Raw genomic sequence first — 13,052 nt, 5'->3', positions numbered from 1 at the left:
ACAGCACGTTTCAAAGAGAGAGCGGACTCAGAAGAGCGCATCAGTGTTCGAATAGTGCTCCCTGCCGCAATCTGCTCAGAACCTCGTGTGTACCACACACGTCCTCGGCTCCCAGAGCTGGTGGCTTTCAGTCAGTACAGGAGGAGCCAGATTTGGGACTTGGAGTAAAGAAACAAAGACATCTGACAAGTTGATTTTGACCATCTCAGGAAATCAAGGCATTTTCAGGACTGGAAGTCAGGAGAGTCCCGTTCTCAAGTGTCCTTGAGGGTTTTCCAGTGTCTCATTCTTTCCCTGGAGTCTGTCCACTTGTAGTGGGCAGCCCAGATCTCTCTCCTATTCATGGAGGTGTCCTAAAGTCATTCGTGAGGCTTTTCAGCAGAATCACCAGCCCAAAGAAATCCAAAGGGGTTTTTGTAGCCCAAAGAAATCAGCTTTTTTCAGCTGCCAAGGCTTGGAAAGGCCCTCACTTTCTGATATTCCCGAAGACCTCGTGTTTGTCTCGGTGTTTCCATAGCAGAAGAGAATGGAGTTGTGGTATCTGGTGCTAACCAAGGCATTCTGCACAAGGGATTCCCAGGATGAATGAATATCAGACTGAGAACATTCCGACATTTGAGTTCGAGCATAGTCCACGCCACAGCAAAAACCTTACGCTTTTGCCAGGTTCAGCTTTGCCAGTGCTGCAGATACCAAGAGCCACAGCGGAGATGGAACTGCTGCTTTGATTTTCAAGAGCCAGGTTATTTAGGCATGGTCAGATCACACTGCTCGGGCATCCAGGTGTTGTAATGGCTCCAAAGTTCTTAGTTTTGTCTACCAAAATCTCCAAGTCAGCAAATTAAATCATCAGAGCTTTTGTCACACCCAAATCTACATTTCCCTTGCAGTTTGTATAAAATATGCTTCTGCGTTTGCATTTAAGTGCTTCTTGAGGGAAATTACATGTTAGGTTGGTTGAAGTAGCTTGCTCAGCACTGGAGGACAGAGATGGGGAATAAAAAAAGAATTCCCATCGGTTTTCACAGTTCACTGCAAGAGAGAGGGGCCTGAAGGTGCTGGGGCTGCTGGTTTATTTTTAGCAATAGAAGCGAGCAGAAGTTTGCTGTCGGTGAGCACTCCCTGCAGCCTGCGTGGTACTGAGCCCAGAAAGGGGGTGACAAGGGAGGGATGGGGGGAACTGCTCCATGTAGGAATGCGGTGGAGAGATCCTTCAGCCCTGACGGCCCCAGGATGAGGACACAGTGCTCACTGCATGCGGCTCCAAACCAAAGCTCGCGTTGTGGGGGGTGAGGTGTCAGCTTGAAGGAGCATTGGGAGGAGCAGACGTTTTCTACTGTTTGTGCATTCTTCTAATGCCTCTTCTTTCTCCTCTTTTCCTTCCACAGTGGTAATGTTATTATAGAAACCAAATTCTATGATGACGATCTTCTCGTAAGCACTTCCAGAGTGAGACTTTTCTACGTTTGAGATGGGGCTTTTTGGAGCTGTTTTAGTTTTCCTCCATACAGTTCTTGGTGCAGAACCCCCCGACTATCCAGTGGAAGACACTCCCGTAGGCGGTGACCCTGGGGACCAGCTCAACGTGGGTTGTGACCTTTGCCCATCAGTTATTTTTTGCTTTCTCCTCTGACAAGACCAGACCAAACCCTCAGAGACAGGACCAGCTGCTCAGCGGTACACTGGGGAATAGAGGCTGTCTCTGAGCACGGGCGAACGATGGTCATGCAGAACCAATGCTGTAAATTATGTTAGCCTCATCCTTTGTACTCCTCTGGATCCTGGTATAATCTCCCGTGTCCACTCACACCAAACTCTCAATGCGTTTCATTTTTGGAGGATTAAGTTAACCTTTTCATTTTTCTCATGTTGTAGGTTTTTATCCTTTCACTGGATTTCTGTGTAACTGGTCCACACATCCTCTTACCCTGAACTTGTAAAATAGACTGTGATATCACCTAATGTAATTAAAACAAATTTCTCAATTAAAACATTCCTACCGTCCAAAGAAGGGAAGAAATGTTAGTTCTGTGCGTTTTCCTTTCTGTTACAAAAATGCCTCGCAGCGGGCACAACCTCCTGTCACGCAAGCCAGCAGCAGAACAGGGCTTTCCACAGCCCTGCTCTTCCGCAGCCCCCATATCCGTGTTAAATTTCTCTTTCTCCAGCTGACCACGTAGCAGAGGTTTCCTGACTGCTCTGAGCAAGGTTTCTCCTTGGCCTCGTTTCTGTCCGGTAATCCCTCGGGGCAGTTTGTCCCGTTTGCCTGCTCACCAGTTTCTCGAGCAGCACTGCACGCTGTTCCGCTTTTCTAAGTTTCTGGGGACGCTCAAAACCCCTCCGGAAAACCCTGTGTTCCCTCGAGCCCACCAGCATCAGCTCAGAGCTCCCCAAAGCACCGCTGGGGCTGCGGTTGCCGATACCAACAATCCCCACGTGTGCCCAGCTTTAATGACACACGGCAGCAATTTTGCTACGAGAGGCTTCTCGAGCCCTGCTGCTACTCATTCCCAGGTCGTTTTTAATTAGCTCTAGCACCTGTAAATGTTGGGAAGGGGGCAGTTGCAGCTTCTGCTCTAAACATCACGGGCAGCTTTATGATCACTCGACACCTTGGTCAGCCTGTCCTGTGGCTGGGATTGGGATTCTCAGGAGAGTCACAGGGAAGCGAAACGCGTCATTTCAGACCCTGAATTCAGCCACTGGGTGTAGGTGGGAGCGATACGGCATAATTTTTTTTTTTTGAGGTGAATTGAAGTTGGACCATTAATCCCCATGAGAAGAGCATTTTCCATCGTAGCAGCTTTCTCATGGGACCTCGCTGATGGATTTCAGCCTGCTGGGCTCGCAGGGCAGAGTCTTCTCAGCAGCGTGCCGCGTCCTAGGCCAGCCTTTATACAGGCATCAACCAAATGCCACCGGCACCCGGCATGAGCAACACCCAGCGACAGTGGTGTCTCACCAAAGAGAAGAGAGAGAAGGTATCAAAACAGGAAAAAAATAAAAACTCGAGGGTCTTGAGAGCCCGTACCGCACCTCTGTGCCCCAGGATAAATGCTCTGCCAGACACACACAGGTGTCCGGCAGGGACAGGGAGAAGGTGTCACCTCTTGCCAAGCCGAGCTACAACCGGGTGCTGGGGAGCCTCTGCCCCCCGGAGCAGAGGGATGCTCCCAGCGGGACTGACTCTAACCGGGGCGCCTTTTCTTCCAAGGGCAAACGCACTTGGAATTCTCACACCCCGTTGTCCTCACTGGCGAGGAAGGGGCCTGCGGGGTGCCCTCCCTGGAGGTCTCCACGGGGGTTTCGGGTGGCCACCGACACGCGTAGCTGCGGGTCCGGCGGGGTGAGCTGCCCTGCGGGGGGGGGGGCGCGGGCCCTGAGACGGCCCGAGGGGACACCCCCGAACCCCCGTCCCCTCCCCGCTGCCCCAGTTCGCCCAGTTCACCCAGTGGGAGCGGGCCGGCTCTGCGGCGGGTCATTGTCGCCCTCAAGTGGCTCCGTGGGAAATAGCCGGCTGCTCCCCGGCTCCTGTCCCTGCACCAGCCTCTCCCAGTTCCCCCCAGCATCCCCCAGTGCGGGGCTCAGCCTCCCTTAAAGAACCGACGGAGCAAGCGGCGGGGCCGGGGCGGGGGGGGCGGGACCAGCCGGCAGAAAGGCCCCGGTAGGGCGGTGGGGGGACAGTGTGTTCTGACCATTCACCACCCAAAATCCGAGTGAAGGGCCCCGGGTGCTCGGAGCAGGAGCCCACGCTTGGCCCAGGCGGCTGCGTGTCCCCTCCCGGTGGGGCTGAGGGGGGTTTGGGAGCCCCGGGAGAAGGGGCTGGGGACACAGTGCCGACGCCGCTGCCCTCAGCACGTCCCCTCCCCAGGGCCCTCGCACGGGGCCATTGGCACTGGGGCAGCAAAAGGCCCCAGCAATGGGAAAAGTGGGGCTGGAAAGGGGGAAGAGCAGAGCAGGAGGCCAGAGGCGCGTGTGTCACCGCTGCCACCACCCATCCATGTGGCCAGGGTGGTTCTGGCTGTGGCCCGAGGGCAGCCCCACGCCACCCTCTGTGCAAAGGCTGGGGGCGGGGGGGGGAAGTGGGAATGGGGAGCAATACAGCAATTCCCCCTTTTGTTTACCAAGAAAAGTTCCCACCTGGAAACTCACAGCCTCGGCAGACATTCCTGGGGCAGGGAACCTTCCCCCAGCCTGGTCCACATGCCGGGCGCTGCACGAAGGGAAGGCTCCATGGTGGCATGAGGGGCAGTTTTGGGGGGGGGTGGGTAGGACCCAGCTGGATCAGGCGAGGAGCCTTTTGCCACGCAGGGCCCTTCCTAGAGCCCAGCCGCCAGCAAAAACCCTGGCTCACCTGGAGCTGCTGCCTCCCGGCGCTTGCTGGAGCCGTTGGAATCTGACCAGCCAAGCAGGGCTCGGGAGAGGGAACCGGCCGGATTCAGCAGCAGCCGCTGCCCTGGGTGAGTCCCGACTGACAGCCGCAGCTTTCCCCGGCTCATTGTTCGCAGCCGGAGAGTTTTGGCCTCAACAGCTCCCATGGCGGGTGCGAGAGAGCCTTCCAGCTGCCGGCACGCAGGCGGCATCTCTTCCTGCTGGAGCCTCAGGGCAGGGAACGTGCTTGGGAGGCTGCTCCCCGCCAGCCAGACGGCTGCCATGCAGGGCTCACCCCCCACGTCAGGAGGGCTGCGAGCAGCCCCGGCAGCCTGCAGAGACCTGCGGGGAGGGCAGGGCCCCCGCGGAGCCCGGACGTGCTGCCAGAGGCCACAGAGGCACATGGGGGAGCGGAGGAAGGAGAGGGGAGAGCCAGGGCTGTGCACAGCCTGGGGGGGGCCAGCATGGAGAGATTTGGGGTGAAACTTGTAAAAGGCAAACTTCACCCTCACTGCCCTTCAGCCATGTCTTCGCCTGAGACTCTCCAAGCTGGGGTGCTGCACAGCCGCTGGGTAAAAGCGGTGAGGCAGCACGGGAGGAGGGTGACACACAACACGCTTTCGGGGAGCTCTCTGCATGGTTTTGGGGCGCATTACCCCATAGAGGCTCCCTGAAGCACAGGCATGGCTTACGGCAACGAGAAACACCCATCGACAGGACGCAGGGCTGGCTGTGGAGCAGGGCCCTGGGCACGCTGGGTTCTTGCCCACAAGCTGCGATGAGGGCGGTGGGGGACCAGGGCCATCTCCTCCCCACCGCACAGCGAGCACCGGGCTCCCACACCCTCACTGCCCGTTGCCAGCACCCCACCGGCACTTGACCGACCCCGGCTGCCCCCCGCGCACCTTCCCAGGCCACCGCGGGGGCTCTCAGCTGCCCCACCACCCCGCAAAGCCGACTGGGGCTCCCGCTGGCGCGCTGCCCCGGATCTGCCCTGCCTAATAACACTCAGACGGGGAAGCAGAGCCGTCCTAACGTGGTTAATTACCTGATTCACGAAGGTTACGGGCAAACAAAAGGTGCACAAACAGCCCAGGGCTACATTATGTTCGGTGCCTGCTTTGCTACTCTTACCTTCCCGTGGGTGCAGGCAGCGCATGGTGACAGCGGGCAGCACCATCTCATCCCAACATACCCACCTCTGTCCTGCCCTGGTGGCACTGAGCAGGGACAAGCGGGCAGGGAAGGTTCAGGTCCCTCTGTCCCTTATGGGGGCAGAGATCCCGCTCCTGGGTTGCCAGCATGGTGCAGGCAGAGCCTAAGCTGGGCATCGAACCGCTCGGACACAGGGACCTGGGGGCTGCCAGGTGACTTCGGCACAGCCCCATCTGTCCCCAAAAGCAGCAGGGCAGCGGCAAGACCCCCAGGCCCCATTTTCAATCCAAGGTGCCCAACTCCTGCCCTACGGAGGGAGCTCCCGGCCACCAGCCCCTCAGTGCCACAGGACCTGGTGCCATCCCTGGTGCCACTGTATATGTGACATCCACGGCAGTGCTCCCCGCCAGCACCCACCAACGCAGGAGTGGAGCAGGGTCAGCCATCACCATGCCATTCCCTTGCTGAGCATCCCATTCCCACAGGGTCCAGGTCTGTGCCAAAAACCCGCCTGTACAACCCTCACCACGCCAAAATCCTGCCTGTTCTGCCAGCGCCCCAGGGCCAGGCAGGGTGGAGAGCATGGCAGGCACCCAGGAGGGATGACGAGCTGGGGACACAGAGAAAGGAAAGGAGGGGATAGCAGGACACTCTCCCAGTGTCCCAAAAGCCAGGCTGGAAAGTGCTGGCATTGCCCAGGTGCACAAAAGGGGCAGGGTGACGAGTCGTGGGAAAGGAATCCACCCATGCCAGCCACGGAAGATGGACACCAAGAAACCTCTAGGGATACAGGAGTGATGTGAAGATCCTGATGACGAGGGATTTACAGAGCCAGGGTCACCTGGCTGATAGAGAAGCACAAGTGGCCGGAGGAGAACACAGACGCCCGACTTCCGCGGGAGGACGTGGCAAAACCAGCAGCTGAGGCCAGATACGCTTGGCTCAGAAAAACGGGAACGTTTGCACCCCTTGCTGCTTCCCAGGATCCTTGCGGGAATCTCCCCGGCGCAGAGCGGGGGAGGAGAGTTCCGGCTGCCCCGGGGCCAGCAAACACGCTGTGCCGCCTCCTCGTCCCCGTCCCCGACAGCCCCTTTGGGTTTCCTGGAGGGGAGGCCTCGGCAGCGCGACCCACGGACGCGGGGCAGCCGCGGCCTGTCCCCACGGCGCCGCCCCCGCTCTCGAGGGGCGCTTTGGGGTGCCGGCCTTGCCCGCCCCGCAGCACTAGGTGGTGCTGCAATACAGCGATAGCGCCTGGGCCGCGCGGCGCCTGCGACAGCGCCGGGGAGGAGACGCCGGCTCGGGTCACCGCCTCGGCCAAGGGACCCCGGGGGAGCCACCGAGGGCCAGCTTGGGCCCATCAGCCCCACGCCGGGTAGGCTGGCGGGCCACCTGGGCCGGGCCGGGCCACAAGTTCTACCCCGAGAGGGGAGCGGTCCTTGCACGGGGCTGGACGTGCCGAGCCCCGCGCCAGCCCGGAGCCTGCCGCGATGCCAACGGGTACGCGGTTGGGAGTGGGGCTGCTCCCGCCGTGGGGTGAGGAATCCCAGCATCTCCCGCGGGCACCGACACCTCCATGCCTTGTGCCCGCCTTCGTCCCTCTTTCAGCCCTACCCCTGCCAAGCCGGGGGGATGCACAAGAAGCCCCGAGAGCCCATGGCCACAGCTAACGGCCCAGTGTGGCTCCCCACAGTCGAACACGGCCCCCCAGCCTTTGGTGGGGACCAGCCTGCTCTATGGGGTGCCCCATGACCCCCCCCGTGGTGCAGCGCAGGGAGCAGCAGCTCCCATGCCTGCAGCGCCTTCAGAGCCCCACAGCAGGGGCCTGTGGGGGCCTCGGGTGCCCCCACGCTCACCCCTGCCCACAGCAGAGCCCCACAGCCCCGCTGCCCACCCCCCCAGGACATCACCCCAGAGCTGCAGCCTTGCTCCCACCGTCCATCCCGGGGACAGGCCTTTGTGCTGGGGGTGTCCCCAGGGAGGCAGCATGCCCTTGCTTTGGGGGGATTAGCAGGGCTAAGGGGGATTTGCCCCAGGACGGGGAGCCAGCCCCTGCACTGGCCGGGGTTTGGCTCCGCACCCATCCGCGTGGGGTGGGTGCACCCCACAGCAGTGGGGAGCTGCTGAGCCCTCATGCTGCCTTTGCAGCCTCATTCAGTGGTGGAGCCGACCCCGGGAGGCTCAGCAGGCTGCCCAGCCCCACGCAGGACCACACTCCCTGCCGGGCCAGGCAATTTGGAGCCACATCCCTTCTCTGCCTGTGGGTCCGGAGCTGGCAGTGCCCGGGCTGCCGGCTGGGGAGTGGGTGGATCACACGTGCCATGGGTTGTCCTCCTCAGCATCGCCCATGGGCCACGCACCAACTGAGCATCCAGGTCTCCAGCTTTGGGCACACGCTGCATCACGTCTGGCACCTCCTCCCCTAAGCTGCGAAAGGGGGGTGCTGGTTTCCAACTCCCTGGAAGTCCAGGGCCAGGAGGTGGCTCTGCCTGTGGCAAAGCTGAGGGGGACAGAGAGGTGCCCACAGAGCCCAGGGGCGTCCCTGTGCCCAAAGCGAGCTGGAGAGCCCACATGCCCACCCAACACCCATCTGGCACGCAGGGAGAGACAGAGCCCCTCGCCTTCTGGCCTCCCTCCTGGGCAGGAACAGACACACACAGAGACCCCATCCCTGCAGATTTACAGCCTGAGGTCTCCATCCCTGTGGATTCTCCAACGGCTAATTGGGCTGAGCTTTCCCCAGCTGCCTCCCTTGCACCGTGCTTTCTTACAGAAGGGATGAAGAGCATCTCCAGATCCTCGTCTGCTCCAGAGTCCGGCACTCGCTGCTTCCTCCCAGGTCTCTTCCTGGGTCACGCGTGGTGCAGCATTACGGAGGGGCCTTTGAGCCCACCACCCCTCCCTGCGGGTCTCCCCAGCTGGCCATGAACAGGAGCCATGACCCTCCTTGGGGTTTGCAAAGCCAAGTGTCCCACACAGCCCTTCCTCCTGCCCTCTGGAGAGGATCAGCTCAGCCAAACAAGGTGGAGCAGCCATCAGCCCAGGGAGGGATGGAGGATTCCCAGTGTCTGCACAGGAGGAGCCACAGGCACCCCAGCCCTGCCCCCTCTCTGGGGCTCTCACCCCAGGGTGGGGAAGGATTTGGAGTGGTGGCCCCAAGGGGACCTGGCAGCAGGGTTTAGCATCCAGCTGGGTTTCAGATCTCACGGAGCTCCACTGGGCTGGGGACTGCCAGGTCCCTCCGATTGCCAAGTCGGGGTCTAGGACCGGAGCTGCCCCGGCCACTGAGGAGGACAGGCTGTGGGGCTCATGGCAGCCAGGGATGAGACAGGAACCAGATCTCCCACATCTGCTCTTCAGCGTGGGCTGGGCTTTCCTGCCCACACCAGACAGCTCCCAGGGCAAGCGCACAAACATCCCTGCGCCATTGAGGTGGCACATCTTTGCTATGTGGGATGGGCCAAGACTGGCCAAAGGCCCCAGGCTTCCCCAGCCTGCTCCCAAGGGGACTGCTCCCCCAGGACACCTTGCACCCTGAGACAGCTGGCAATTTCTCTGCCAGAGGAACAGCTCTTCATGTCTATTCTCGACAGCAACACCCCAAAAGTACTTCTGTGTTTGTGATCTTGAGGAGTCATGCCTAGAAGGCAGTTTCACTCATCAGACGCTTAAGTAGATGCCAAGTATTTGCCCAGACGCACACTGCACCAGTAACCCCAGCCCGCGTCTAGTTTGGAGTCCAAGTCCTACATTCCCCACAGGCAGGTTCTCCACCAAGCCCTCAAGGTGCTCCAGATTTCATGAAGGTTGTCAAGATGCAACAAGAAGAGTTTTAGATGAGACTAACTGAAAGCTACAGCTGGTGCAGGACAAGCTTGAGATGATGAAACAGGTCCTAACCTACTATAGGCAGGAGGTGAAGACGGGAGATAGGTCTATTGGCCCATACCCAGCCCAGTTGCCCACAGGGCAAGGTCTCAACCCCACTGGTTACGCTGGTTGTGACCTTTGGTAGCACAGCTCCACCGGCGTGTTGCATTTCAGGCCAACCACGTGGAAGTTGATCTCAATTCACCCGGTTGTTCAGCCACTCACAGGACACCATTGTGCCCACTGAGGCCCAGCCACAGCAGAGTCCTTGGGAAGGGCTGCCCTTGATCGAAGTGGCCACCTGTACGCACCAGCACAGCCTACGACCCCTCCAGGCTCGTATGAGGCACCCTGCAGCTCTCCTGACGGCTACGTTTAGGAGCTAACTGGGCTATCTTCAGTGGCCAGCAGCCAGGTAACACGTGCCAGAACAGCTTCAGCCATTTGCCTCCATGGTCTCCAGGACCAGCATGCTCAGCAGTCCAACCAGGATTCAAATCACCCATGAGACATGGGTCACATCTGCAGGCAAGGGGCAGCACAAGTACTTCTGCTCCACAGGTTATGGCTGTGAAGCTCTAGGTGAGGGACCCAACATCATGACACCATGCCTGAAGGCACACAGTGGCTACGTGCTCTTCACCTCCAATCCCGTGGCATCAGTCCCCCACAGAGCCTGGCTCTGGTCACCAGGCAGTGGCGGAATCATCTTCTGCACACCGGAGGCAGGTGGGACTCCCCAGGTCGCAGCGGGCAGCCCCTGGCACAAAGCCGTCTCACCACAGAGACCATTTTTAAGATCCTCAGAGATGCCTTCAGCCAGCACGACTCCTGCAAGCCCTCTCCTGCTGAGGGGAACCTGCTGCTGCCAATCCCCATCCCAAGACATCATCCAGGTGAGCAATCCTCGTAGCATTTTTGGATTCACCCAGGAGGCCCTGTGTGGCATCAGGCACCAAATGAGACGAAGAGCCACCTTCAAGCCCGTGTTCCCCCATAAACCTCCCAGGCAGGAGGCTCTTCCAAAGGACCATCATCCCTCCACCCGCAGCCAGCCCCAAACACAAGCAGAGCACTGGCACTGAGGGGCCTTTATAGCCCTCGGTGGGGTGTGGCTGCCTCTGATTGGCTGGGACAGCTGACAGGTGGCAGCTCTGGATTGGCTCGGAGCAGATGCCCTTGCCCTGCGATTGGCCAGCTGCTGCTGCAAAGGGTGAGACAGCAGCAGAGACAGGTGGCAGCATGTGGTTGGCTGGGGGGAAGTGCCAGGTGGCAGAACAGGATTGGTCAGGCCTGGGTGCTGCTCGACTGTGATTGGTGGCAACAAGACAAGGGAGACAGGGAAGTGGGGGGAAAGGAGGGACAGCTGGCAGCATGGGATTGGCCAGTAGGCTGTGCCGGTGCATGGGGATTGGCTGGGGCCGGGTGGCTGAGCAGTGGGGCTGGGAGGCGCTCCCTGTGGTGGCCCATGCACTGAGTTGTACCTGGTCTCAGCCCAGTCCTGAGACCAGCCTGCCCCCTCCCTGCTCCGCGCCCAGGGCAGCGTCTGCCCTCTCTGCACCCAGGACATGGGACCACGTCCAGGGGCCCCAGGGTAGCAGTGGGCTGCCAGATCCTCCCGCGACCCTGCCACGAGCGGGCAGAGACGGGGTGCAGAAACATCAGGGCCACCCTGCACAGCTGGCGGCGAGGGAGCAGGCCTTGGCCTCTCCATGGCCAGCGGCCACAGGGCTCACAGCAGCCATGCGAGGACCAGGAGCTGGGGGCACCCCCCAGTCTGCGCTCTCTTCACCCCCGGCTGCTCCGTGCCCGATCCATCGCCAGCCTGTCCAGCCGGTAGCAGCCTTCAGGTTGACCACATCCCACACTCCACAATCCAGTCTGAGGAGGACGCCGCTACCCCCGGGTTCTGGGGGGCTGCAGGTCCTGCTCTGCATGGGGGGCACTAAAGCTGCCACTCCCCCATGGGTACAAAGATGGGCCCCAGGGGCCTCATGCCAGCTGTGCATGCAGGTTCCTCATGTCCCAGCGACACATGGAGCCTGCTCTCACCAGCTCCTCAGCTGCAGAAACTTATTTGAATAATTTGCCTCGCAAATCTGCGAGCACCAGCTCAAACTGCAGGTCCTCGGAGCTCACCACCATGCACGAGCCGTGCACGGGGCAGCCACGGCGGGGATACGGGGACGGCTCCCGGAGCTGCACGACAAAGCCCCACCCAGCAGCACGGTGACACTCGGTGACAGTCGGCAGCACCATGTTGCTACTCCCATGTCATCACGTCCCATCGGGAACATCAGAACTCTGCTAATCAAATCTAGCACCAGCCTCCAGCCCTGCTGCGAACACCTCAGCACCCAGGCAGGGCTGGATATGGCCCTTGAATAGAGGCAGTAAATCTGATAAGCTGTCAGCTAGCACCACGATTAGTTGGATAATTAAGGACAAGGAGCCAGATTTTGAGCTTATTTGCCACCGGTGTAAATACAAAGTAAGTGACCTGGCTGCTCCCGGGAATCAGGAGGAGCTGTGAACCTCACAACCAGCGCATTAAATGCACAATGGTTTTTCTTAAAAAAAAAAAAAGAATAAAAATCACCCCCCAGCATCTCAACACTAACGGCCAGGCTTGCAGGGCGGGAGGAGGAAACGAGACCATCTGGCGAGGCTCTGGCACAGCCCGGGTCAGTGGGGAAAGGGGACTCGCCGGAGCCAGGAGAGGGTTCAGGAGGCACAGACACACGGCAGGTTCCTGCGAGCCATCTCCACACACCCGGCAGAGCTATTCTGAGCTCCAACGCCCTAGAGGAAGGAGGAGAAATTAGTTGGAGGCAGGTTAGGAGCAAAGCAGCAGAGGTCTAGGCTAAATTACAGCATTTTTGGTTTGGTTAAAACAGACAGACAAACCCCCGCCTGCCTCTCGGGGTCCCACCACCGAATCACTGCTAACTCAGCGCCCCAGGAATTGGTGGGCAGCTGGTGCAGGCTGGAGATCCCCCAGGGACCAGTTCTGGGTGAGTTCAATCCCTGTGGAGCACTGCCTCACCCAGCACATGCATCCTATCTGGCTGCCGTAAACAAACTCCATTGGAAGGGGGGGGAGGGCATTTGCACAGCCTCGGCACCCACCACCCATAGGTCACCCACCACCCGTGGGTCACCCACCCACAATGAACATCACAAGGAAGGATTTTTGGGGTGGGTTTCTCACCCTCACTGCACCAGCCAAATGCACTCCCCAAGTCTGACGGCACAGGGGCAGCAGGACTGCTGAGCAGCCCATGCCCCCAGACCCCAGCTCACTTTCCATCTCCCTCTACGCCTGAGGGTTTCCCAGTCTACCCACTCCCTACACATCCCCGGGAGCAGCTGGAGGAAGCAAACGCCACACCGGAGCAGAGCTACAGCTCTCCGGAGAGCACAGCCATGGGAAGAGGCTGCCTTTGCCTGCCCTGGCAACAGGAGCCAGGGGTGGGGGGGGTGACACAGCCCCGGAGACACGCAGCCCCCAGACCCTCCCCATCAACACCCACTACCCTCTCTTCAACTCTCCTCCCAGCCCCAAAGTCCAAAGCAAAGAAAGGAAGGGGAGGAAGAAAGAAATAAAAGAACTGAAACAAATGAAAACTAAACCAAAAAGCAGCAGTTGGGAGGCAGCC

The 13,052-nt window shown here is 59.8% G+C and overlaps 1 protein-coding gene across 1 annotated transcript in view; it reads left to right on the top strand.

Annotated features, from left to right (window-relative positions):
- Positions 1–2,020, top strand: part of PDE6D (phosphodiesterase 6D) — a 42,904-nt gene extending 40,884 nt beyond the window's left edge. Inside the window, exon 5 of the mRNA XM_074592103.1 lies at positions 1,389–2,020. Coding sequence (XP_074448204.1) covers positions 1,389–1,470 — 82 coding nt within the window. The 3' untranslated portion in view covers positions 1,471–2,020. The remainder of the gene's footprint in view (positions 1–1,388) is intronic.
- The last annotated feature ends 11,032 nt before the right edge of the window (positions 2,021–13,052 follow it).

Source organism: Larus michahellis, chromosome 6, assembly GCF_964199755.1.
Source record: "Larus michahellis chromosome 6, bLarMic1.1, whole genome shotgun sequence".
Classification (NCBI taxonomy): domain Eukaryota; kingdom Metazoa; phylum Chordata; class Aves; order Charadriiformes; family Laridae; genus Larus; species Larus michahellis.
This window is presented reverse-complemented; position numbering and strand designations above follow the sequence as displayed.